The sequence below is a fragment of the Spironucleus salmonicida genome, chromosome 8 (genome assembly GCF_000497125.1).
Source record: "Spironucleus salmonicida strain ATCC 50377 chromosome 8, whole genome shotgun sequence".
NCBI lineage: Eukaryota > Fornicata > Diplomonadida > Hexamitidae > Spironucleus > Spironucleus salmonicida.
In genome coordinates, this window is record NC_090603.1 from 546,073 (window position 1) to 573,040 (window position 26,968).

At 31.9% G+C, this 26,968-nt stretch overlaps 12 protein-coding genes and 1 pseudogene across 12 annotated transcripts; 7 read left to right on the plus strand and 6 right to left on the minus strand. All coding sequences in view use genetic code 6, as the record gives it.

Annotated features, from left to right (window-relative positions):
• Window positions 1-201: 201 nt before the first annotated feature.
• Window positions 202-2,394, minus strand: SS50377_28022 (KH domain-containing protein; the record flags this gene model as incomplete). Its single annotated transcript, XM_067911799.1, has 1 exon — window positions 202-2,394. The coding sequence occupies one exon, from the start codon at window positions 2,392-2,394 to the stop codon at window positions 202-204; it is 2,193 nt and encodes a 730-aa protein (XP_067760821.1).
• Window positions 2,395-2,466: 72 nt separating this feature from the next.
• SS50377_28023 (uncharacterized protein) lies at window positions 2,467-2,898 on the minus strand (the record flags this gene model as incomplete). Its single annotated transcript, XM_067911800.1, has 1 exon — window positions 2,467-2,898. One exon carries the CDS (start codon window positions 2,896-2,898, stop codon window positions 2,467-2,469), a length of 432 nt encoding a protein of 143 aa, XP_067760822.1.
• Window positions 2,899-3,615: 717 nt separating this feature from the next.
• On the plus strand, window positions 3,616-3,909 carry SS50377_28024 (SRP19 protein; the record flags this gene model as incomplete). The annotated part of the gene is made up of 1 exon (XM_067911801.1): window positions 3,616-3,909. The coding sequence occupies one exon, from the start codon at window positions 3,616-3,618 to the stop codon at window positions 3,907-3,909; it is 294 nt and encodes a 97-aa protein (XP_067760823.1).
• Window positions 3,910-4,414: 505 nt separating this feature from the next.
• SS50377_28025 (uncharacterized protein) lies at window positions 4,415-4,666 on the plus strand (the record flags this gene model as incomplete). The annotated part of the gene is made up of 1 exon (XM_067911802.1): window positions 4,415-4,666. One exon carries the CDS (start codon window positions 4,415-4,417, stop codon window positions 4,664-4,666), a length of 252 nt encoding a protein of 83 aa, XP_067760824.1.
• A 153-nt stretch (window positions 4,667-4,819) lies between these two features.
• On the plus strand, window positions 4,820-6,157 carry SS50377_28026 (uncharacterized protein; the record flags this gene model as incomplete). The annotated part of the gene is made up of 1 exon (XM_067911803.1): window positions 4,820-6,157. The coding sequence occupies one exon, from the start codon at window positions 4,820-4,822 to the stop codon at window positions 6,155-6,157; it is 1,338 nt and encodes a 445-aa protein (XP_067760825.1).
• A 208-nt stretch (window positions 6,158-6,365) lies between these two features.
• SS50377_28027 (uncharacterized protein) lies at window positions 6,366-6,566 on the minus strand (the record flags this gene model as incomplete). Its single annotated transcript, XM_067911804.1, has 1 exon — window positions 6,366-6,566. One exon carries the CDS (start codon window positions 6,564-6,566, stop codon window positions 6,366-6,368), a length of 201 nt encoding a protein of 66 aa, XP_067760826.1.
• Window positions 6,567-6,688: 122 nt separating this feature from the next.
• SS50377_28028 (Low molecular weight protein-tyrosine-phosphatase) lies at window positions 6,689-7,153 on the plus strand (the record flags this gene model as incomplete). The annotated part of the gene is made up of 1 exon (XM_067911805.1): window positions 6,689-7,153. The coding sequence occupies one exon, from the start codon at window positions 6,689-6,691 to the stop codon at window positions 7,151-7,153; it is 465 nt and encodes a 154-aa protein (XP_067760827.1).
• Window positions 7,154-7,163: 10 nt separating this feature from the next.
• Window positions 7,164-7,472, minus strand: SS50377_28029 (uncharacterized protein; the record flags this gene model as incomplete). Its single annotated transcript, XM_067911806.1, has 1 exon — window positions 7,164-7,472. One exon carries the CDS (start codon window positions 7,470-7,472, stop codon window positions 7,164-7,166), a length of 309 nt encoding a protein of 102 aa, XP_067760828.1.
• A 466-nt stretch (window positions 7,473-7,938) lies between these two features.
• Window positions 7,939-8,511, plus strand: SS50377_28030 (Hypothetical protein; annotated as a pseudogene).
• Window positions 8,512-8,570: 59 nt separating this feature from the next.
• On the minus strand, window positions 8,571-9,353 carry SS50377_28031 (uncharacterized protein; the record flags this gene model as incomplete). The annotated part of the gene is made up of 1 exon (XM_067911807.1): window positions 8,571-9,353. One exon carries the CDS (start codon window positions 9,351-9,353, stop codon window positions 8,571-8,573), a length of 783 nt encoding a protein of 260 aa, XP_067760829.1.
• Window positions 9,354-11,356: 2,003 nt separating this feature from the next.
• On the plus strand, window positions 11,357-12,151 carry SS50377_28032 (uncharacterized protein; the record flags this gene model as incomplete). The annotated part of the gene is made up of 1 exon (XM_067911808.1): window positions 11,357-12,151. The coding sequence occupies one exon, from the start codon at window positions 11,357-11,359 to the stop codon at window positions 12,149-12,151; it is 795 nt and encodes a 264-aa protein (XP_067760830.1).
• Window positions 12,152-12,258: 107 nt separating this feature from the next.
• Window positions 12,259-19,512, minus strand: SS50377_28033 (uncharacterized protein; the record flags this gene model as incomplete). The annotated part of the gene is made up of 1 exon (XM_067911809.1): window positions 12,259-19,512. The coding sequence occupies one exon, from the start codon at window positions 19,510-19,512 to the stop codon at window positions 12,259-12,261; it is 7,254 nt and encodes a 2,417-aa protein (XP_067760831.1).
• A 165-nt stretch (window positions 19,513-19,677) lies between these two features.
• SS50377_28034 (uncharacterized protein) lies at window positions 19,678-26,742 on the plus strand (the record flags this gene model as incomplete). The annotated part of the gene is made up of 1 exon (XM_067911810.1): window positions 19,678-26,742. The coding sequence occupies one exon, from the start codon at window positions 19,678-19,680 to the stop codon at window positions 26,740-26,742; it is 7,065 nt and encodes a 2,354-aa protein (XP_067760832.1).
• Window positions 26,743-26,968: the final 226 nt, after the last annotated feature.

The window sequence follows — 26,968 nt, forward strand, 5'->3', positions numbered from 1 at the left end:
TAAGTTTCATCGATTTTAGATTATATTGATTATTTCTGATAACTGATATCTACATATAATTCCCTTAAGCTTTAATAGTAATAATGTCACCACTTTAATGATCTTTTTAATTTTTAGCTTGATTTGTATCAAAATTACTGCTGAAGAACTTTATTACTAAAAATCTAGTATTGCACTTATAACGTGAAATCTTAACATCAATCACTAAACAACTTCAATGCATTCTTATACAAAATCTCTCAACTTTTCCCCATAATCCTATTCTCTAGCGTCAAATCCGACGTTTCTTACTCCCTCACACCCCCAATACGTCCCAAAATTGGGCTACAAGCAAAGGACAAATTTCTTTTTAGAGCCATTATTTCCACCGAAATCTACAATATCACTATGCTAAATTGCTAAATTTTTATGAAATTTGTATCTACATTCTACTAAAGTTGCAGTGCTCTGCTCTAAACACAAATCTACACTGCTGATAAATTGGCCTTTGGTAGCTTTGTTAGGAGCATACAACCCCGAAATGGGACCGGCACAAATTGATTCTGACTGTTAGTTCATCTCTTCATTAATTTCAAAAATATCTGGCTATTTGAATTAAGGCAGTGGAAGACTGGCTATTCCATACCTAATTTCCTCATCTTCATCTTCAAAACTACTCTGACTCACAAATGCATCTTAACTAGAAAGTTCTTCGATTTTCTTTAGATATTCTTCAAAACGTTCACAGTTGTTATGTCTAGGTCTAGTCTTTAGCAACACTAAAAGATCGTTCTTTTTACCATCAACAAATCCATTTAAATGAACCATTATTTAAACACAAATAGCTCTTCTGCTAACTTAAACCTTTTCAGGAAAATCAATTATTCCTTCTAGGTCTGACTATTACACAGGTCTATTTAAAACGCCAACATGTTTTTCAATCTGAATTCTTGTCCATATTTCTTAATTTCCACATATTTTTAAATTTTAACACAAATTAACTCTCCAATAATGAATTAATTATGATGATTTTAATAATTAGTTGTAATATATATTTTCAACGCCAGCTATAAATCGAGAAGTTAAGTCACGTTTCTAAAGAGACTCAGAAAGTTCTGAATGTGATGATGCAGTTTAATTAGATTTTGGCATCAATACTGAACGCCCAGGAAATGCTTAAAATTCTATATCACAAAAATCGATTATTGATGAATCCGTGGTAAAAAATTAAGTAGAAAGTTGGTTAAATGCTTAATATGATAAATTTTTCCAAAATTCGGCAGATTCTAAATCTTCAGATCCAGCTGATACTACTAAAAATTTTCTATCCACTGGCTACTGATTAGTTAAATTACTCGGTGGTGGAAATTTACTAACGGGGAATGATATATGATTAGGTAAAAAAAGATGGGGAACTTCTGTTGTTTATATAGTTTTTATAGTATCTAGAACTAACGGTAAGGGGACATACAAATCAGGTTTTTCTGGATCAAGTATTTATTATTTTTAATCTACAATATTTGGTAAATAAAGGGGTGTTGAAGCTATAATTTCTTAAGACAAAAATGATTATACAAAATAATCTCCGTCTAATATTTTAATTTTGACATTTTATGATGACTATAGTCTCATAAGATATATTTAACAATGGAAAGATTATAACTATATTTATCTTAAAGTAAATTAATAAGACGGGAACATATCACAGATTACACCTCCTTGTTCTGTGATTGCTGCTAATCTTGATATGATAACATTGCAACATGCTTATGTAGCTTTATAGTCATCAGATGATACAATGGCATAACTTAAAATTCCATCAGATTATCCAACATCTGGAAAAAATACTAAACAAGTTCCACCAGTGAGTTGATTCACTTAGTTATTAATTTTTATAATTCCATCACCTTAACGCCCGATAATGCGCCCCACTGCCCAAACGGGTGCAGGAATAGCAACACAAGCAAAATTGGAAACTTTTTATTTAATTTCTTAAACCGTTTAATCTAAAATTTACTACGACGGGCATTTTATAATAAGATATGTTTTTTCTACTCTGACATATTATGCATTTTCTTTAAATACTGCTCTTCCAGCACCTTAATAAAACCTTGAAGCTCCTACTGGTAATTCTATTTGTGCTGAAAATTACGCATTTAGTGGTTCCTTTGGTTGATAAATAGCAGGAACTGACCTTTTAAACGTGTCTCTTTTCTCTTAAATCAATTGGACTGCTTTTAAAATAGCTGCATTAGATCCTTTTATTTCAGCATAGTCTTAATCAGATTCTTTATCGAATCTAACCTTAGCTTCTGAAATTCTTCTTATATTATTGACAGTTTCACCTCTAGGCCCTATAAGATAAGGAACTTCATCTGGTGTTAAGTAAATTCGTTTCTAAGTCTATTTCTGCATCTAAAGAAACGAAAAAGTGGAAAGAAATCAATACATTTAATATATATTATATTAGGTATACTCAATAAAAAATCATTATAAGTTGTCCGTAATTTTCAATATCTCCTCTATTACCTTTTATTAACGTACAATATCATCTCTAGCATTTGCTAGTTAATTTGTTGTGTGGAGCTATAGATGATTGAGTTTATCTCGAAGTAATTAATTTTCATTTAAAATTTCCTTATTTTAAGTTGTTAACTAATATACTCTTTCAGTAGATTCGTTAAGTGCTAGTTTTAAGGCATCACAAGCTTTTAGTAGTAAATTAATGTCTTTAGAATTGTTATTAGAATTAATAGTATTTTATAATTAATCTTGATTAGAGAGTACATATTAAAGATCGACAATTGCATTACCTCTTAATTCGTTGATTTCATCTATGCGAGAATCAACATCAGAAGATTATATCTTAGGGCTTATATTATTTATAATAATATTTATATTTTAGAACCAAGTTTACATTGGACAGTCCTGATTAATTTTAGATTATACTAATTATTTTAGAAGACTTACTAACTAGTTATTAATTCGTTGAGTCGATAACTATGTATCAATTTAAATAGAGTATTACTATTCTAAAAATTAGTACTCTTCTGTTACGTTACGTAATTGAGTTTAAGTTATTTATAACTGTTATTACTAATCCATTTAGAAATGGGCGGAAAGATATATATTTTAAATTATATAATATTCAAATTATTTTAGGCTTAAAGCAACGATCATAATGTAATAATTTCAAATTAATTGCTTTTAGTCATTAGTTTAGAAGATATTACTTTTATACTACTTATCAATCAAAACCTGATAATTAGAATTTTACATATGTTATCTAGCATTTTTTGACGATAGAAAATATATACCAAGAAGAATTTTGATTATAAAATTAAATATTTATAGTTGATTGTATCATAATACATTATAAGTACAATTAATATTAATTGCTAATTAACAAGACTACTGTTTTCAAAATATTAGTTAAAAATAACGAAGTAATAATTTTTCAAATTATCAATATTTTTGTTAGTATATTAGCTTTTTAATAAGATTATTAAGATTGCAAAAGACAGAAGGCTAGTATTTTTCATTAGTAGTTTCAAAATAATTACGGATTTACTTTTATACTATTAAATTAATTTACAATATAATATTGATTATTTACTGATTAAAAGCCACTTCACAATGTCAGAGGAACACTCTACTGTTTTTTACCCACGTTATTTTTCTATTTCTTCTACCAAATTTGAAGGAAGAAGACTTCCAAAATCATTATGCATTGAAAAGCCAACAATTACTGAAATTGCAAACGCATTAAAATAATTAAATATTGAGGTTACAGAAAATCCGAAAAAACGCTATCCACGTTCAGCCGTAGAAGCTTGGGATATTGGAAGCGTATCATTTTAGAGTTAGGAAAACAAAATTGTGTTACTAAAATAAGTAGGTGCAATTTTACTTAAGACTAGAAAGGCATGATGATTTATTTTATTTTAATATAGAATTAGCATAATTAAAGGAAAGTATGTTATGATAGTTATCTACTGATCTGGCTTCTCATATACATTTCCAGTCTTAGAATCAACGTATTAGATTATATTTAATTCCTTAAGGTTATACGATTCTCTTTTATTTAAATTTATAGTTTATTCTAAATACAATTTATCTATTTTACATAATTCTTCTAATTTAATATTATTATAATGGTATAATATGGTGGCAAAGAAAAATAGACGCAAGTATTATAAAAAGTAGAATACCTAATAACCTATATATTTAATATTTTACCTTAATGTAATTATAAACCGTATTTGTTGAAAAATTGTATACATTAATAGTGAATGTATATATTAAATTTAGAAAATACTAAAACAAATTAAACTCTATATTATAATATATTTATTCAAATTATTCTGTTCTACTTATTATAATAAATTTATATGATAGAATTATATTAACAATATAATTATTTTAAAGTCTCCAAATGCGCAAAGAGAAAGCAAGTTCTACACCAAGAATTTAAAGCAAAAAAATGGTCAAAAGAACAAAGTAGTATACAGAAATAGCTCCAAGTGCTCCTATTTTCACTAGATAGCTATTGCGAGAGAATGATGTAAGCGATGAATATTGGAATTATTGTATAGATTAGAGAGGCTGTTACGCGCAGGAAAATATTTAAACTATCAGTGCTAGAGGATAACCACAACTATCGGCGCTTTTCCTCTTATCTTAGTGATTTTTTGCATTAAAAAGTCTACACTTCTAACATTACCTCTTTTACAGCTCAAAACAAATTTTATTTTATATATCTAGGGATTGGAATAATAATTCATGTATTATGAAAATAAATTTAATTATTATATAGATATACTTAATATTTTCTGAAATTATGGATGAGCCGATGACAAATGAGCAAATTAACTAGCTGATATAGGAGTCAGCAAGCCTGCTAGATGAGGTACTTTAAATACATTTAGACACAAATATAGAAGAGAATCAAGAAGTTTAGCAGTAGCGGTATGCAGACTGGCTTGAAATTCAGAACTAGTTAAATGACGAGTCAGAGATCTAGGTTTAACCAGAAAGTGATCAACAAACAATAGTAGATGCAATATTCCAGCAAATCCCCTTGATGCCAAGCCATAAGGATGTACTTGACAAAGAACCATCAGATTCATCAGACTCGTCTACATAAACAGAAATAGTAACTGAAATGTCAACTTCGCCAATTTCAAAGGCACTCAAACTCCAAATAGACAAAATATCTTCAAAACTTGAGCTGTAGGCAGAGTCTAACCTTCTTTAAGACGATGATTATCGGGTCCTTCTGACAGAAATTAAAAACGCACCACAACTAACCAAAACAGAAAATTAAATTGTTGACTAAATACTATAAGATGACTATTTTTCGCAAGTAAGTTATCCCCAGCCAATAGATTCAGAGACGTATTTGGAGTAACTTAAAAACGCGAAAATCGACGCTGAAACACAATCTCTACTCTCAAATACGTCAACTACAACTACCTAGATAACGCTTTAGCCACCACCACTATCCGGGTCCACACATAAAATTTGGACTTCAATTTCGGGAAATTAAATTCCAGAAACAATTCAACTTTCCATTCCTGATATTAATGGGCAGCCAGATTATATCAGAATTCAGAGGCGCGATCGTAAACTTGAAACGCACTTGAAAAATGTAGATTTTTGCATTTAGTAGGTCTAAAATGATACTACAGTTCTGTCACTAAATTAAGATTAAATTCGCGGTTTCCTGGTCGATTTTTACGCAAATCCACAAAATTTGGAAAATCTGCCAAATTTTGAGGGCGAAATGTAACTTTCTGGCACTGAAAAATTGAAATTGAATTCAATTCTTGAATCGGTCAATAAGTAAGCAAAATAGCTGTCTGAGTAAATGGAAAATGAATTTTGTAAGCCAGTTTTAGGCGATTTAATAAATGATTTTTAGGTTCAAAACGAAAATTCTGATAAAATGCTAGAAGAATTTCAAAAAACGTAAACCTTAGAGGAAATGCTCAAAAACAATACCAAATTCGTAAAATTTGAGAAGGAAATTTTGGACAAAACAGATTTGATTGAAAAGAAGCGATAAGCATTAGCACCTGGGAGAAAAAACGACCAATCACCGAGATAAAAAGGAGGCTTATGGAGTGGAAAGAGCTCTGGTAAGGTGCCGCAGGTGTTGAAGGTCGCGCGGGAGTGATTTTGATGACGTAATGAAAGAACTTGTTTGTGTTTGTTTATATAAAAATAGAGCTAATATAAAAGTTGTTATTTTAATATAATAATTGTTTACTATTTTTAAAATAACAAATTTTGAATAATATTGCAAATATCAATTTCACAGTGGTAAAATCTAGTTTTAGCTAAGATTATTTGCATACTAATTATAGCTTTTGAAGTTAATGGTTTCACTACATACAATTCATCATATCTGAAAAGATATCTTATTAGCTGGCATTTTTTCTTTAATTACGGCGATCTAATAATAACTAGTTCAAGTCATGAGTACTAGTTTCATCGTCAGAGAAATCAAATTAAAGAAGATTTGGTACTGTAGCTATTTATTTCAGCTTTTATGGGATTTATGGTAAATGTTTTGTTGCTATCATTTTATTTTAATAACATATTTATGACTATTATATATAGGAGTAAATTTGTTGTATTTATCAAGTAAATTAATATAGTTTTTAGGGATCATAATATCTAAAATCCTAATTATCATTATTAAGAAATGAAGATTATGTTTGTATGTTTAGGCAACATTTGCAGGTCTCCATTAGCTCACGGTATAGCATTATATTATGCAAAAAAAGATAATCTTAAAAATATAGAGTTTGAATCATGCGGTATGTATGGTGAACCTGAAGGTTGTTCCACACATAGAGGTTCATAAAAAATAATCAAGGAACGATTAAATTTTACATTTACTAAACCATCAAGGCACTGGCAAAGGACAGATTATGATACTTATGATCTTATTCTTTGTATGGATAACTCAAACAAAAATGATGTTATGGACGACCTCAAAGGAAAAGACTCATAATAAAAGGTGAAACTTTTTAGAGAATTTGATCCAAAGGGTACTGGAGAAGTTCCAGACCCGTATTATACAGGTGGATTTGATCTTGTATTTGATATGTGTGAAAGAACTGTTATCAATCTACTTGATATGGTTAAAACTAATAAACTTCAATGATAGAATTTAATCACTAAAAGCAAATAGTGCTTTTTCTTTTTAAATTTTTTTCTTATTTTAACTCATTTTCATTCACATATTCAATTACTTTATCTAATAAGTTATCAATCCTATCTCTTCTAACTTTTTTCGAGGGGTCTGATTTACGTTACGTAAATTAGATACTCCTCTCAAAGTTAATAGATGCAAATAATGGGACAGTTTCCTAAGTTCTTTAAGGGGATCGTAGACATACTAATTTAGGCAAGAATACGTTGTCAAATTATTTAACAATCTTCTATGTTTCGATTTATTTAATCTTGACTTTGTTAATATCCATTTTACTATAGATGATTTATAATAAATATGAATTATAATTATTGAGTTAAAAATGGAAACTTCTTAAAACTTTGAAGAGTGTAATTAAACTTAATTAATAGAACTACATATAGTTTGAACTTAAAAATCTATTGAATATTGTTACGATTATACACTATAGTTTTAATAATAAACCATTTATTTTATAATATTATTTATTATTTATTCGGTTGAAATTAGTAGAGGTTACTTTAATAAGCTTATATACTAATAATGATCGTACTTGTTTTAAATTTGATTATTAATATATAATATAGCTATTTTAAGATAAACTATTTCGCTATATAAGAAAATATTACTTTACATTTTTGTCAAGCTGAAGTATGTATAACTCATTTTATATATTTTAACATTTTATTAAATTAATAAGGCCAAATCATGTGGCCTTAAAGTAGACATTAAAGAGAATTAAATTGGAAGAATTCCGCTCATATCACTTTGTGGATCCGTACCTGAAGAGCTTGATGACGTTCATCAACACGCAGAGGGGCGACCTTTCCGAGGTGTTCGACATCCTGGTGCAGTGCTCGTTCCAGCGGCACATCCTGGACCACGAGGGCCGGAAGCAGATGGCGCCCATGGTGGTGTTGCAGCCGATCTACGAGCAGAAGGCCGCCCCCTTCGACCAGTTCTTCACGCCGCTGATACGCGCCGTGGACCAGGAGTCCTGCTTCGTGTGCCGGTTCCACCACCACGACTACACGCTGCCGCGGGGGTTCCTGGTCACGCTGAGCCAGATCGTGCGCCTCATCGCGGGCATCAAGGCCCTGCCGTACCAGCGCTTCTGCTGCATCGCCTTCCTCCAGAGCCTCGCCGCGCACAGCATGTGGCCCAACGGGAACTGCTACTCGCTGCTCACGGCGTTCACGGACTCCGAGGTGCGGCAGCTGCTAGCCGCGGGCCTGCTGGAGCGCAGCCGGGTGCTCGTGCAGGCGCTGCGGCTGCAGCGGAGGCTCCCGGGGCTGGGGGAGAGCATCGCAGCAGAACTGCGGGCCGAGTGAAAAATATATTTGGGAACAGCGCTCTCCTCGGGGACCGGGGAGCAAGTGCGAAAAGAAACTCAATCTGAGAGGAACGCCGGCCTGACGTAGTCCTTGATGGACAGCGAGTGGCGCGGGGTTCCGCCCATGGTGTCGTCGGCGTGGAAGCCGAGCCCCGACATGGCCTTCTGGACCATGGTCCTCGCCTCGTCGATCTCCTTGATGGAGAGCCGGAGCTTCTTGAGGGCGTGGTAGGCGTCCAGCTGCCCGATCTGGAAGAAGTGCGAGCCGCAGTCCTGGACCATCCAGTTCGTGCGGCCGTAGTTCAGGGACTTCGCGCCGCGGAGCAGCAGATCGGTGAACTCGCCGAAGCCGATGACGATGCTGAGCGTGAGCGGGTTCGAGAAGGGGTTCTGCGACCTGACGAAGAGGTCCTGGAGCACGATGTCCTGGAACTGGCGGGCGAACTTGAAGCCGACGCCTACCACGAGGCAGCTGGCCAGGGGCACCGGGGCCTTGATGACACCGTGCCGGATGACGGACTGCTTCAGGATCTCGTAGCGCCCCGAGATGGCGAGGATGCCCTGGAAGCTGAGCCCCGCGGGGAAGATCGCGACGGCCTTGTCGCGCTTGAACACCTGGAGCTTGACGGGGTACTTCGTGACGAGGTCCAGCTCGTGCGGGGAGGCGAGGTCCATGACGTCGCGGCAGCCGAAGTAGGCGGCGTAGTGGATGGCGGAGAAGCCGCGGAAGGGCGACTCCTCGCGCTCGTCCACGGAGCCCATGAGCTTGGCGCCCTTCATGAACTTGGCGTCGTTGGCCTAGGCGGCCTCGAACCAAGGCTGTGTGGCACAGGATCCCATTGATGGAGTGGGGTAGAAGTGGAATTTTGTGTAAAATGGGGAGTATGGTTATTATATACGATTAGGCTTCGTGTAGTGTTTGTGGTTTATTCCATGTAATACTATATATGTACATACTGCAGGCAGGGAGGCTGGCAGTTTCCGAAGTAAAAACCGATGAGTTGTATTATAATTTGGAGGAATAGAATTATTATATGGCAGTGTGCACATCATAGTCTCACTGATACTATCTTCGCCAGCAGCACGCCGGTGGCCACCAGGTTCAGCACCACCCCGCAGAAGTAGAAGTTCTGCCTCATCTGCACGCGTCGCTGCCTCTGCAGGAGGGCCATGTATGCATTCTGCTTAATTTTAATTTTTAATTATGTGTTTATTTATTTATTCTAAATTGTTTATGCTAAAAATTTGTATAGTTTTAATAAAATACATTTCATATACAGCTAGCATATTGATAGGATATGAATTGTAGATTAATGTACATTTTATGGATAATAGAGATAGTAAGTACAAATTTACATTACTACACAATTTCGACTAATAAATCGCTATAATACAAAATCTAAGAGTACGAAATTATTGTAAATTTTCAAAAATTTAAATAATTAATTAGTACAAAATATCCTATGCAAAAACTAAACTGATATGAATAATTACTACTATTAACATAAATGTTGCACTACTTATTTTCTGGTTATTTATTTAGATAAAAAGATAATATCAAGATAAAGATAATGATGATAAAGATTTAATTATTATATAATATAATTAGATAATAACATAAGATTAGATGTCATATTTTATCAACGCATCAATCGTTAATTATTCTCTTTATGTTTACATTTTATCTAACTAGAAAAATCAATTTTTACTACCTACAACTGTAAACTTCACTCTTTATCGATAAGGTGAACCTTTTTTACACAATTTTTTCGAGTTATCACCAGGAGTATCATTATCCTTCCTATCATGTGCATCATTTATTTCTAGGAATTATGAATTATGTAATAATCTTTTCAAGTAATCCACTTATTCTGACTATCGATTAGAGGGAATATTTGAAGGCGAATAAAAATAAACAAAATAATTTGAATATAATTTTCAACCGGATGATTTTATTTAAAATTTAACAGTAGATTGTAGGATATATAATGGCTAGTAACTGTAATTTTCATTGAAAAGCATCATCCCTATAAAAAATTATAGCTATAATGTGTCAGTGTAATGTTTTTCGAGATATGGGAGTATTGAAATACCGTCTATATTTTCATTAAGTTCAAATGGTGTTATACTCGTTCAAGCAGAATGCTCATATTTTCTAAATATAATCCAATCATACTAATAAAAACACTAGATTGATATTTTACACAAGTGTACTGCTGCTATACTATATGAATATTCTTTTTGTGGAGTTTAGATTTTTAATGAAACAACAAGGGCCGTATTTGAAAACGGTATAGCAATTAAAAATAGATAAAATTTTATTAAAAAAGATAAAATTCTGAAGCTTTTAATGTAAGGTTTGTCTGCAGTAACATTCATTACATATAGTTTTATTGAGATTTATTGTTGTATAAGAAAGAAAAAATCAAATCGTCTTACTAAGTGAGTATATGTTTATTTTATAGAATAATACTATTTAAGATTAAATATAATCTTAGTTGTTATAACAATAGTATTTATCAGCATGCAATGATTTAAATGTATTAATAATAAAATTGGCATAAAATATATTATCAAACAAGTTTATACAAACAAATAATGAATCATATGTGTACACAATTTGTTCATTATTTCTATTTATCTAGAGTTTTATTTCCATATACGAATAATACATCTTATATTATTCTCGAAAAATCAATCCTATTCAAGCTTTAACGATTGCAGCTGCAGTTGTGTTATACTACCAAATTATTATTTATATTAGTATTATGTATTGTATAACCATGTTAAGATAAATTAATATTAATTGTATTATCTAATTTAGAATAAACTTTTTATAAATAATGCCAATACCGGATTTGTTTGCTTTTCCAAGTCCGCCACCACGTGCATCTTTTAAGGACTATGATCATCTTATAAAATAGCTTAAAGTTGATAAACTTACAATAAATTATATGACTTTTCTTCCTCTTTAAGAACCTCGGTTTACTGTTATTTACTCACATTCAAATGCTGAAAACATGATAACTTCAAAACAATTTCTTCAGGAGCTTTCAAAAATATTGACATGTAAAATCATAGCATATGAATACCCAGGCTACGTACTAAATGACCGAAAACCACGCAGAAAAACAATTGAAAAAGCAGCACTGGCGATCGCAAAGCACTTTGCCGAGGAATAAAATTTGATATTTTGGGGAAGAAGTCTAGGTAGCTATTTTGCTGCGCTTTAGGCATTTAGCATACCATGCAAAGGCCTCGTACTAGAGAGCGGCCTAAGCTCTGGTCTGGACGTTGTTTGCAAGAGAAGTTTCCGATTTTTAGACAGTTTCTGTGTTAAAAATTTGATAAAAGATGTTAAAAGTATAATTATTCACGGCACTGAGGATACAGTGGTTCCAGTTCGAGCAGCAATGAATAATAAGGCTGCTGGGGGTGATAATGCTACAATTTGTCTTATTGAGGGTGCAGGGCATGAAGACGTTGGGTATTACTATTTGTAGGATTTGGTTAATGGGATTGTAAAATTTCTTGGTGACTTGGAGATTGAAATAGGAGACTGGAGCGTCGAAAATCGATGGAAAAAACGGGATGGTGAGGAGGAAGAGAATGTGAGCCAGCGAATGAGATTTATATGATTTTTATAATTAAAAGATAATATTTGTCAAATTAATTAAACTAGTTTTATATAGCTTTAATATGAGATACTGAACAATGTATTAACTATAAAATATCGAACTCACATTCATAAGAATCCCTCATTTTCTTCTTCTGCATCGTGCGTTTAAATGATTTCAATTAATTTTTGCTTAACACCTCTAAGTTTTTAAGTTTAAAATTAGTATCCTATTCGTAACCACTGCCCAACCTTATCAGTTCCGTCATCTTGCACAAAATTTCCCATCAGACTTTACTCAGTAAATAATTCTGTAATATAGCTTGCTAATACCTCACTTCTTGTCATTTAAAGCCATTTCATTAATTTCCTAACACTAACTATATGTATTCCAATTTTAATAAGCTACGTTTGTTAGTTAAGTAAAGCGCTAAAGAACACGAAATTAAATCCTCTTTAATCAAATTATAGCTTTGGTTTCTAAAGTTACAACACGGATCCTACGTCACATATAACTGCTAAAGTCGTTACGGTTGTATTTTTCGAAAGGAAGAACTTGTTTGGTAAAATTATGTCAAAAGGTGTAGTAAAATTTTGCTCTAAAGTAGATAGGACTTACACCAATCCCATGTTTTTATTGTAAATAGCATAAAACAATGCACAAAATCCATTAATAATTACATTGGTGGAAGATCTAATATCATATTTCATCTTCATATCATTTATATTTTTAATAATAAACTTGTTATCCTCAGCTAGTACAGCATCAAAATAATGATCTTCAACAGTACTTTCTTAACATATCTTATACTCTTAAACCATGAATTTATTTTTTAAAACCTCTTAAATATCACAAATATCGCTATGCAAATGTTGATTAACAATATTTTCATATTATTTTTTAATATCTCCTTTGAAGTATTTTTGGCCTAAAGTATAGATTTTTGGATTACTATTATACTTATAACAAAATTCAAGGCCCTTAAGCATGAGAGGGGATCCAACAATATTACTCTGAAATATCCAATTAACTAATGTTTCAGATGTTTAATTAACACTAATAATTTCTAAATAGCTTACCAAACCAGTAATAAAATTTTAACTATTGTATTTATAAAGTAGAGAAATAAAATTATTTTTAAGGTTATTCATCATTTGATCAAAGTTTCTAGGATAATAATCAGCGATAATCCAATAAATAAGAATATCTTGTGTCAATAATTATTAGTAAATTTTTTTAGTGGATAAGAAATCAATATATTTATCAAATTTACATAAAATTGCTAGCTATGCTGTTGTAGTTCCTTTCTTGATATAAAATGTATTTTCCTCTGTTATAATAATATTATTATATTAGACTGGAATGTCAAATTCTACAGAAGATAAAAACATTGCAATATCTAATTCCTTTGATACAATAGAATAATGTAAACCCGTAAAACCTTTAAATTGTGAATGAAAATAGCTAGAATCTCTATCGTCGATTGATGTTAATTAATTAATCTACTAAACTACATCTAATTCACCATTTTTGCATGCATTATACCAAATACTTTCAATAATTTCCACTTATCTGGGTATAATATCTTGCTACTATATAACTAATACAGCCTCATCAGTCTATATTTTCAACAATTGAGCGTTAGATGATTAAAGAAATTACTAGTATTTTTTGTTAAATGCTTATGATTAATAAGCCTCAATCAGCGTATTCTCATATTAATTTAAATTCTAAAATGCGTATTCTTCTATTTATTTGTACATTTGCTATATATATCTTTATGCTTCGTTTTAGACTTCTACTGGCGGAAAATCATTAGCCCCATAGAGTAAGCTTTACCTTATAAATTCCAACCTCAAAGTGCTTATTTTGTAAATATACTTCAAAACGCGGTGATTGCTGCTCAGCATCCAATACTTATAAGAGGACTATATGATCTCGGTTGTAAATGTAAAATTGTCTGCTATGAACTCGCTAAACGTTCCAGTTTAATTGAAAATGTCCAAGTATGACATGCCGTATTTGTTGAGTTATTTGACATCGATCTGATTAAATGCCTTCTGCATAACCAAATCCAGTATATCCTAGCGCCGCACGATACATGCAATCTGCGCGGCGTTGGAAGCAGCGGGAACCAGATAATACTCTTTGTCGACAACGACGATTTGGTCACATTTTGTCAGAACCAGGCATTCATGCTTAGCCAGGGCGGAAACTATGTCCCCAAACCCGTAAACTACAGCATAGTGCAGCGCGCAAAACCCGAAATAAATACTGTGGCGCTAGCTGGTCTACCGGAGGTCGGAAACCTTTGAAAATTGCTGGAATTGAATCAGCACGTTGTCCATGCTGTTCTGTTTGATTTTTTCGAACCAGAGTGTTTGGGCCTTACTCTGCGTCGAGAAATTAATCTGGAACTTGAGAGCATCGGAGCTGAAATTCACTTCTACTAGCCATTCGCGTTTCGCCACGAAATTGCAGTCCTGCGCGATGAACTTGGGGTAGTGCTCCGAAATTGTGATTTTGGGTTAAATGTAATTCTGATATTCTTTGTAAATCACTGGCAGGAGGTGCTCTTTTCTAATGAAGTAGAACTCCTAAACGGTAAAATTTTAGATTTTCTGAAGCTCTGCGAAGTGCACATTTAGGCGTCCAATTTGTGTATTTATAAACTGATGGATTTCGAAAATAAGTGATATGCTGATTTATTTTCGGAGAGAAAGACGCTATGATAGCTGCGTGAGAGAGAGGTTTTCGACATACGTTTGTGGCAGTCTGTAAAGTACAATCTGGTACGCAAGCTCCTTACTAAGCTGCTCAGTTATCTTAAAATATCGTTTGAATGATTCGTGATTTCCAAACTTGATGGATACAGCCAAAACTCTCTTGATTTACTCGTAATTCTTGGACTAGAACAACTGAGTGAATTCCGCTTAAATAAGTGAAATTGGAAGAAATTGTTGTGTTATTGCAGCTAGAAAAACGAGCGGTAAATCAAAAACTGGTAGATTTGATTTGCACTATATCAGTTTATCCTCCTCTTATATCCTATCGGCATTAAGCACAATTTAAAAATATTCGTACATGTAAAATGATATACAGAAGTTGATCAAATCTTAATTTCCTGTTAGTAGCGCAATATGGAGCACCGATGAGCCTTTTGGCATGAACTGAATTCCGAACTAACTAGGCAGATATGTGTCAGATTTAGTAACCGCATTTTATTGCCCCTTGATGAAGAATTTAACCAAATTGAATTTGCCCAAAAAGCAGCAGTAATGAATTTGCGAGAACCCCTTATAAATATTGAAAATCAAGTTTGTATCGCGCTCTTCGTAATTAATCTGTTTAGGCTTCATCGTCTAAATTATCTCATTTTGTGGTGTGAACTTCAGCTTTCCGACCCAGCGTAGTTTCCCTGTCTCATCAGTATTATTTACAACGATTTAGCTGTAAATGCTGTCGTCCACAAAGTTGTCGTTCTTGTAAATAACGTCCAAATCGATTTTCTGGCCCTAAACACGCTGGAAAAGTGCTTGTTTCTCGTCAAAAAGTTCCTGATCATAAAAATAGTACGCAAACAGCCGATCTCTAATTTCGGGTTTCTGGGCGAGCTTGAAGTTGAAAATAACGGATTATTGGGTCAGATTTTCGACGAATTTTCGGTTTTTCTCGCTCAAATTTTGCGCAAAATCGATCGTGCAGACGCCGTCGAAACGTTGAATTAGCACGTAATAGAGCTGCTCCAAAAACTGCGTCCCGGACGCGAATTTTGTCAGAAAGAGCTCCAAAAGGTCGATAATTTCGTCGTTTTGGCTGCTGATTAGAAGGTAGATCGCAGACTTTTTGAGCGGGAAACTGTCCGTGAAAACGTTCAGAAACGAGAGCTCGTTGGCCATAATTTGCGGAATTTTGAACGCCGGCGCGAACTCGCAAATCGCTGCAATCGAGAGCAAAATCTGCTGCTTCTGATGCTAAAACTGCAATTTTGAGAATTTTTCGTCAATTTTGAGCTAATTGGCAAAGAAGTGGAAAACCGAATTTGATTTGAAAATTATTGCTGCCAAAAGAAGCGAAAAGGAGCCGTTGAAAATCAAGTATTCGAAACCCGTAAAAACGGCTATTTGGTAGTCAAAAGTAGCGTATTTCTACTATGGGAAGAGCTGCTTCACCAGCGCCAAGTTATTCGCGTAAACGGCGTATAAAAGCGGCGTAAAACCGTTGAAAATCGACCGAAAATCGGTCGCGCGCCGGTCAATTTAGGAGTGAAAAATCGAATTAGAAGTCAAATTCGAACTTCCCAAAACGATGCTATTGAAGTAATTGGACAGATCGAGCGGCTGAATCACGTTGTTGTAGAACGCCAAATTCGGCGTTTTGAGCTGCCGCGCGACGCGGAACGCCTCGCCCTCGCGAAACGCGCAGTAGCACGGCCCGCGCAGCTCGCGAAGCTGCGCTTCGGATTCCTGGCAGATTTCGGCGTTCAGCGCGTCCTGCGAGAGCGCGAAATCGCTGTTCAGGAGCACCAGATTGCACTGCTTGTAGAACTCCTTGAACTTGCCCAAAACGGCGCTTTTGGAGCGCAAATTCGACAGAATGAACTCGAATTTCGCGCTGTGAATTTCTGCGATTTTCTGCAGCACCTGCCGGCAGATCTCGACGAGTTTCGGCTGCTTGCGCTGGAACACGTCGAAAACGACCGAAAACTGCGCCAAATAGTCCGTATTTTCCTGCGTCAGAACGAGCATTATGACGTTCGTGAGGTCCAGCGCCAGCGCCTCCGCGTGCGCGCAGTAGAGCCTCAGGAGCGTCGCGATCGTCTGTGCAAATTCTGGCCGAAACGGCACCAGGCAGAGCGTGTCCAGCAGCGTGTACGAGAGCGCGTTGGGGCACAGCAGGAGCTCCAGGACGTCTAGTTCCACGTTCGTTAGCTGGAAATACTGCTTGCTTTCGAAGCACTGCGCGAACCTGCCGAAATAGGTCAAAAACAGGTCGATTTTGCCGAGGACGAGCAGCAGCTGCAGCACGGAGGAGCCCTCTGGGAAGACGATGCCAGCGTCTGGTGAAATTCCGGGCGCGCTGAGCAGGATGTTGGATTTCGTTTTGTAGAGGAACTGAGCGTCGAAAATGAGCTTCAGGTTGTGGGGCGAGTCCAGTAGCGCCGCGTAGTGCACAGGGTAGAATCCGTTAAAAACGCGGTTTGCATAGTCCGTGGCGCGCGAATCGGCTCTGGTCTGCAAGATCGCACCCTTCTCGAGCTGGTACCGGAGGATGCTGTTTACCTCCTCAGCGAAGGCGATATCGTTGAAAATCGGGACCTTGTCGACCCCAAATTGAGCCTAAAGCCGTTTCCCGACAGTCTGGGGATACAACGGGAAAACGTACCCAAACGCCTCCGGGAAGTCTATTAGATGCCTGTCCCACTCCGAATTTACAATTTTAAAGGCTTCGCCGGTCTGCTCCCCGTAGGAATCGTTCCACTCCAATTGCTGATCCAGCGATTCGATCTCGCCGACGCCGACGACTTCTGCCAAAAGCGAGTTTTTCTTGTTTTCGTAGCTGCGCAGAATCTCCGCCTGCTACTTTTGGAGCCTGATCTGCTGCTGCAAAAACGGCTCAAATTGCTGGCCGAAAAGCTGCTTCAACAGATCGCGCCAAAACTCGTCATTGTAGAGAAAGGTGTCCACCAAAAAATTTACAGTGTGCTGCGTCAGGTCCTTAATGATTTCGGTTGCTGCCTGGCTCTGGCAGACTTCGATCATGCTGTTCAATTTCTCGTCTCTTAGCAAGCACATTCGCATGATTTCTACCGCAAAATCCACTCGAATGATTAGCTTTTTCCACTTAAATAGCATGTGGACGTTATTGTACTTTAAGCTTTTCATTAGTATGCACTCGCCCCCGGTTTCCTTATAGAGCTCATGTCGCAAGAACTCTTCGTCGTCCAGAACCTGCTTGCTGGCCTAGCCTTTGGCCTTCATTGATATTTCAAAAGTATTGTCACCTTCATCGTTTTGATCTGAGATATATTTGTATCTTTTCGCGTTTTGCAATAAATAAGATACGCAATTTTCAGCATTCACAATGACTGCAAGTTGTAGTAAATTTGACATTTTTGGAATAGTAGTTGGGCCAAATTAGGTATCAAGTTACATAGTTGTGGGGATTGGTACCTGATATTCATCGTCTGAAACAGCTATTAGTTACTCTACTTGATCGTTAATGACAGCTATCTGCGATGCTACTAGACCATGAAACAGACCTGGATTTATATCAACAGTTCGCCTAAATTATACTCGATACTTTTTCATAAATTCTACATCTGGACAGCTAAACCAATAGTTTCTAAGTTTGTTAAATTAAACACCAAATTTGTTAGCATTTACTAATGCGAGTTCAAGTTTTATTCTAAGTTTCTATCGATATTATAAATGTTGAATTTCATCTTGAATATTCTTTTATTATTCATTTAGGTTTATATTTTTTTCAATATCTTCTTCCTCTCTCAAAATCATATCAATATTTTTAGTTTACTTTTAAAAATTTTCAACAATAATATCGTTATCGGAACGCATTCTATTTGTTCCAAACTAGCTTTCAATTTCTATTCCTTTCCACATTCTGCTAATATCTTCAAAATCTATATCTCTAGTTAATACTATATAATCTAAGACTTGCTAAATTAATTAATAAAATAATTCAGCACACTTTATTTTGTTTTATATTGAAGTATTGAATTTTTCATATTTCATAGGTTCTAGTGCAATATCCACTAAAGTTTTCTCATTATTTAATGACAATCCAGCCTGCCTATATATTAATTTTCTAAGAATTTCGCTAGTTCCTGAATTAATCTTTTCTACTAACCAGTTTAACGCTTTATATTACCCAAAATATGCAATAATAGATAAAACTGAACTTTCTCCTATCTCAGTCAAAGGAAGTTCGTCTAATAAAATTTCTTCGGATGAAAACACTTCAAACCCAGTTACACTTGAACTACATAAAGCTGCAAAAGATGCGGCAGTCATACCATATGCATTTCTTTGACCAATCTATTCTTTAACTAACATTCCAGCAGCCTCTCCAGCATTTCTGAGTATAGCTAATTAAAGAGCCGTAGATCCTTAACCTAAAGTGTACTTAGTATTAGGAGATAAAGAAAGTGCTTAAATAACGATATCAGTTTCGGTTCTTAGATGCGACTCCATTGTTTTCAAGAAATTAATGCATTTTCTACTATTTTCATGAGCAGCAAATAGCAAAGACGATAAATTTGGAGGATTTGTTGACCTAGAATTCTTATATTTTGGGTAGTTTTTTAAAACAAATGCGATATCATCTTTCTTTATGGCTTCAAAATACTCATGATTAGATCTCATTTTTATAAGATATATACTATCAAAAGTTTAATAATAATAACAATAATAAAAAAATTTATAATATACATCTAATATTTGTTTATAATAATATTAAATATACAGAATATTATATAAAATTTTCAAATTTATATAATATTCTGTATATTTATAATACTTTGTAAAAATATGAATAGGTTAGTAAAACTATTAAAATAGGATAAATTGAAACCTTTACAATCAAAGATTAAGAAATATATAAATTTAATTGATTAAAATTAATATAACATACTATAGATGTCGATATTTTATAATTCATTTAATTGTTTTTAATATCTACAATCATATGCTGCAAATTAGATTATATTTTAAGATTGTCTGTATAAAGGTCATTAGATAACAGAGCATACATCTTTATTTATTTTTGCTATATTATCCTAAAATATATTTATGATTCACTAAACAACATAGCAGCGATTCCCATCAGATATAATACCATTATAAATAAGTTTTACTCAAAGCTAATAAATTTATAATATTATTTGGCAAGATGAAGATTTTGTAAAGAAGGAAATTCTTCTATGTCCAGATATGATTTTGCTAATATCTAAACATAGTGATTTTTCAGCTTATGATAAAATAATTTCATATTGTCAGTAATCAGATATTATAAAATAACATATTTACAAGCTACTTATTGAATTTGGAAGAATATTTATAGATTCATAAGAAATTTCATCATTACTGTTTAATAAAATAAATGATATATTAGAAAAAACTGTTCTTTAAAAATACGATTTTTGTGATTAATTATTAAATATTTGGGGATGTTAGCGCGTGGAAACTAAATTTGGTCTATTAGAGCTTAAAATTATTGAGTATGCTACAATGGCATAATATAAAAAGTTAACAGAAATAACAGGAGATGGGAATACAATTGATGGAAAATATGCATTAATTTTAAAGGATATTAATTACATAAAACACAGAATTAAGTTGAGGCAAATAATTGATAAGAGTTCTGCTAAAGCATCCGAATTAGGATAAATACTTAGAAATAATCTTAAAAAATGGTTTTCTTGTACAGATATTTAATTTACCATTGAGTAGTTACATATTCTCAAAAGAAATATTAATAGAGACAAAGGTATATATAACTGTTTAACGCTGTCATAAATATGTGTTTTAGAAGATAATTTAGAGATTTTAAAAGTAGTTATTAGCTCGGAATATCACCTTAATTTACTAATGACTATTGTTACCCCTACTAAATTTGGAGATACTATTATCCCTAAAGGCTCAAATTTATTATAATTAGGAGTAATTCTTAATAGTAAAAAATGCTTACCATATTTAATGCAAAAGGGGGGCGAATTTAATTACATTAATCAAAAATCAGCAGAAGGAGAAACGATTTTTGGATTGAGTATGAGAACAAAAGATAAGTCATCTGCTGTTATAGATGACGAATAATTTTTGGCTAATGAATTAAAGAATAACGAAATTACAGGAGATAATATTTTAATTAAAAGTTTGTAGTATAACAATATCCATATGTTACTTAAATGGGAAAAATTGATATTAAGAGTAGACTTCACATTAGAAATAATGAGAAAAGTTATGCTTAAAAATAAAGATTACCATGCTATGATCGATTTATGTCAATCAGAAGAAGCAGTTAGAGTAACAAAACGCTTAACTACTCAAAGTATAGCATTTATTGTAGATAATTATCTATTTAATGATTAATATTGGAGAAAAATTTTAACTGATTTTTTTGATGAAAGTTTAGAAGATTATTTATCATTCAAAAATAAAGAAATATCAGGACAGCTTAAGCTCCTATAAGACTATGAATATAATAAATATAGTTTAATGGCAGAAATAGTCCCGTTGCCAAAAATAATTGAAAATAAAAATTATTCAAATAGTACTAAGAACAATAACCTTACAATCACGTTCCCTTCTAAAATTAATGAGTAGTTTTTATACTAAACTTATAAAATTTTCAATTTAGAATTATAAAGCTAATTAGATTTTATTATAACACTATCTTAAGACGTAGTATAAATATTTGATGACATAATTTTTAAAGGTGCAATGAAAATTATAAATAATATGATTATAGAGAAAAATTTTAATATTCCTATTAAGCCAGATACTAGAGCTACTGATTATGAAAATGGAATTTATAATGGATTTTATCCAGTGCATTATGTAATTTTGTAACCATAAAATAAGAATTTGAAGCAAATATTAGAATTTTAAATACTAGCTAAGACTAAATCATATATCGTGATAAGTTATAATAAGACTAATGGTATATTACTGCCTCCTAATACTTCAACCCTTCAAATGTTGCTGATTTGTGGGAAATTTACTTATTTTTATGTCTAATTTGAAAATGTATTATCAAAGCTGAAAAATAAAAAACTTCCAGAGTTAACTACTCTGGATTAATAATACTTAGAGATACTTATAGAACCAAATTTAAGCGGTAATTCGTTATTAGATTATCTACTATTAGCTGAATTTTAAGAATAATTTCTTGGTGTATATCAAAAGTTATAACGTTTGTATTATCAATTAAGCGATATAACTAAAATTAACATAAAAAATTAGCTAGAAATTATAATTTTTAATAATAGATTTTCTTTTATAAAGCATATATCTGATTTATTTAATATTTTTGAATAGAAACCTGATTAACTAGTTATTTTTGCAAAATAAATAATTATATGCTTATAATAAGAATCAATTATGAACCAACTTAAATAGTTAGAAAAATCTGATTAAGGAAAATGTAACAATTTGTATTGTTAAGCATTTACTATTTTAATATTATTTAATGAAATAATAGGTGATGATATAAAAGACAAAGAAACTGAAATATATATAAAAAGTGTTATTAATTTTTCTTAATTTCCTAATTACTTAACTAAATTTCAATCTAATTTCGTAATCACGTAAGTAATAGAAAACTAAGCAGATTAATAATTTTTAGATATCATTGTATAAAATTAGTTTACTTCTAAATTATTTGATTCTATAGTTAAAGGAGATACATTTTATGTTTTACAACATTATTAACAAATTGGATTATAAATTGATTAGAGGTAAACAAATTTTGAAACTATTTTTAATGGTTTTAATGCATTAGCATATGCTATTTTATTTAGTCATTTTGAACTAGTAACTTTTCTATTCTAATTTGAATCTAATTATGTATTTTCAAAATAAATATGTATTTTTGCAAAGGATTCTTATTTAGTATTCAATAATAATTGTACTTATTTAGCATTAGCAATATTGGCATAGTCTGTATAAATTTTTGACTATTTATTACAATAACCAATTATTTTATAATAAATTATAGATTAAAAGATTAGTTATGCAGAAAGCATGACTTTAACTAGATTAGCAGCATATTGTAATTTTAATCATATTTTTACTATTAAAATTATTTTATAGACAGAGTTGCTATATAACAGATAATTTGTATTAAAATATCCATATATCCCTAGCTTCCTTTTTGAATTAGGAAAAAATAGCAATATGAAAGGATTTAGATTGGTATATGAATTTGTTGATAAATATGGATCTCAGGGGTAATATTTAGATTAATTATATTATGGATTCATTTAAAGAATAAATGGTTACTCATTAATTGATTATTTATGTTAATTAAATTAGGAAAAATTAGAACTATTATAAAACTTATCGTAATAAGCGTTACTATTTCTTTTTAAAGAATAGGAGATTAGGTAGTAAGTTAAAATACTATTGTCTGGATATTATTTCTATGATGATGATATATTTGATGATAAAATGAAACTATATAAACAATTTTAAAATATGTAGTTTGATATTCCAATGATATAACAAGCTGATAATATTGTTCCTAGGTAAATGTATTGTAAAATTAGTCCAAATTCAAATGATAATTATGATTCATAATGGATTACAACACTTAAGTATGATGAAACTCGTATAATTATGACAAAGATTCTTTCATATGATATTAAATTTGAAGAGCGTGAAACGAATTTAGTATTTAATATTCACAAAGGTTTTGCAGCCATTCATTATGCTATTCTATTTAATCGTAGAGATGTGGTAAAGTTATTTTTAAAAGATTAAGGTAACTTGTTTACATAATACGATACTTTCTTGTAAGGAAAAGAGAACTTGCTTTTTCTTCCAAAAAACTCATCCCCACTACATATATCAATATTATTGGAATTAACAGATATTTCTAATTTTCTTGTTTCATTTTATTAATTTGAATGGTTTGATATGGTTATAAATTCCGAAACACTTGAGAAAGAAGATACATCATTTTTGATAGAGAAAATAAATATGCCTGTATTTAAATTACCAATTATTAAAGCTGCTGCTATTGGAAATGCTTATATCACAAATTAGTATATATTAACTGAAATTGATTATTTAGTGAAGAATAATTAAGATATACAGATTGGAAATAGTCTTGCAATATGTTGTAAAAATGGAAATTTAAAATATTTTAAGAGGTTATATAAACTAGTTGAATAATACGACAGAAAGCTAGCATTTTCTTGTTTAATGCGTCGTTATCCCTCTAATTATATTGAAAATCTTAGTTTGATTTAAATTACACAAAGACTTACAGTTTATAGAAATATAAATATAAATTATATTTGGGAAATGGAAAATTTTATTTAAAACTAGATTGGTTCTTTAAATTATTATTTTACTAAACATAAATAAATACATGATATGGATATTGACAAGTATTATTTTGTTCCAAAAGATTGTTTAGTTTAAATTTTTTATGATGATTTTAATATTTTTAATAACCCAAAGATATTTAAGACTGATACAATGTCAAATAAAGTGGCATTCGAGTAGCAGTATATATGTAAGGATGAATAAGTACGAAAAATTGTTACTGAAAAAGATATTATGAAATTTTAGTTAAATTTTTCAAATTAGTCATTTATTAGTACAAAATGGCTAGAGGCATGTAAATTTAATAATAGCACATATATATTATCAAGTTTTTAATATGCTGTTAATTCAGTAGAATATCGCCCTACAAACTTTAAAAATGAAATATTTTTTGGGTTTTCAGGAATTCATTATACAATTTTGAAGGATAATCTTGACATTTTTATGTCATTAGTTAAGCATGAATATCAACAAAAAACAATTGTTGATCAAGCAGTATTTCTAAATGATGTAATTTATTTTATTCCAAAAAATACAAATTTTTTGTAAATGCTATGTATACTCAGGAAATAGAATATTCTTGGAAAAGTATGTAAAACATACACTAAATTATGCATTTAAGTATAATATAACATTTATAACCATTCAATTTTAGACTTATTTGCATTAAGTGGTTTATTTTCAGTTGAAATAGCTTAGTATTTAACATTTCCAGCAGAGAATCTAGAAATTTATTCTCAAGCGTCAATTAGAACTGGATCATTATAATTTATTTAATATATTTATTCGCTAAAATAGTTAAAATATTAATTTTAAAGATTTTTAATAAGTGAAATTGCAAAAGACTAGTTCCCTCCTGAGGAAATTCAAAATTATGTGCACAAGTTCTTATCAAAAATTTATGATGAGTTAGAAATATATGCAATGCGTCATCCTGAAACTTTTGAATAATAATTTATTTCTTTATATGGATAAGAAACATATGTATAAATGCGTGAAAATTTTGAATAAAAAACAAATGAAAAACTATTAAATTAGCCAATAAAGACTAAAAATTTAATTTAAAAAATCAACCCGGCAATTATAAATTAAAATTAAACAACGCAAATAGCCAGTTCCTGGTATGATGCATGTTTTGAAAATGATTTAGAAAAAGTACGAATACTTAATAATGTAAGAACCTTTGATAAGAGGGACTCAAACCCATAATTCAACTAATATAGAGGTTGGACGGGGCTTCATTATGCACTTTTGAGTCATGGATATAAAACAGCATTGTATTTATTATAGTTTGAGTAGCATTATACTCCTAAATTCGATAATATTGTGGTGATAGACGGATAGTATATACTAATTCCTAAAAACACCCCTATTCTGCACCTAGTAATTGCTTTCAAATTTGATCGCTTTCTTACCTTTATAGCTCCAAAAAATGCTTTTAAGAACTAGCTCAATTCAAACCTTTTTCAAGTTTGTGTCGCGGCTGACTATTTTCCTAACGAGCATTTTACAAACTTTTACACCTTGTCATAGTAGAATCTTATGATGGAAATTGTAGAATTTGGAGAGATCTACGCAGGAATTTCATGTTATTTGGAAGGAATTGATGTCAATATTATAAGCCTACGAGTCATTAAATAAATATTCGAAAAACTGAACGATGCCAATGGATTGTTCACAAAAGCAGTAGAATTTTGCTGGTTGAACTGGACGAATCCATCAATTTAGAATTTATTGAAGACTTAAAAGCACATAAACATCACCGAGCTACACTCTCAACTGATTCAAAAATAAACCCATTCGACAATTTGCGACTACTAATAAGTATACAATAATAATTTCATCATAGAAAATTTTATACCGCAAGACACGGTAGAAAAACACGAATTTTTCGATGCTGTTATATAAAATAATATTGATAAAGTACTCGCAAATATACAAACTTATAAATAAAAGTTTGACACACGATAAACTTCCCACTCGACGATTACTGGTTTCAATGCTCTTTTTTACGCCATATATTACCATAATATACCATTAATATTTAAAATTTTACCACTTTAACAGACGTTCACCCTCCCTTTTGACACCATTTTGCCGAACAAATTTTTTATTTCCAAAGGAGCAAATTTGACACAAATAGCAGCTATTTCCAGTTGCAAATACGCACTTTTTGGGGCAAAAATTAGGCCAAAAATTGATTTTCGAGGGTTTAATTTTGCATTTTTTCTGGCTCAAAAAGGTATTTTTTGCGAACTTTTAGAGCGAGGTATGGAGGGAATTTCTGCGAAGAAACACGTATAATGGGTAGAAAAGACAAGAAATTTAGACCTTGCGGAGTTGCTCGTTCGAAAATTTTCGAAAGTGGATATCTAAAAAAACCTTAAACGCGAAATGGAAAACAAATAATTTTAAAATGATAATATAAGTCAATTTATTAAATATTGCCTAACAGGAGATGAAGTTGAGGGCGTGAAAAAAGGACAATTTGGAACCGAGAAGGAGCTTATGCTCTGGATATTGCGCAGAGGACGGCTTGATTGAATTAAACATCTGTGGATATAATTTATATTCAATATATAATATTGAGTAAGTAAAATTTAATTTGTTAAATATATATTTTTATATATTTTGAATAAAAATAAAAATAGAAGAAACCGAGTTTATAGGAAAATCAGATAACTTTATAATGAATACTAAATGTAATATAATAGTTTTATTAAATTCTAAATAGTGTATTATTAATAATATAGATTAAGTAAAATTTCTC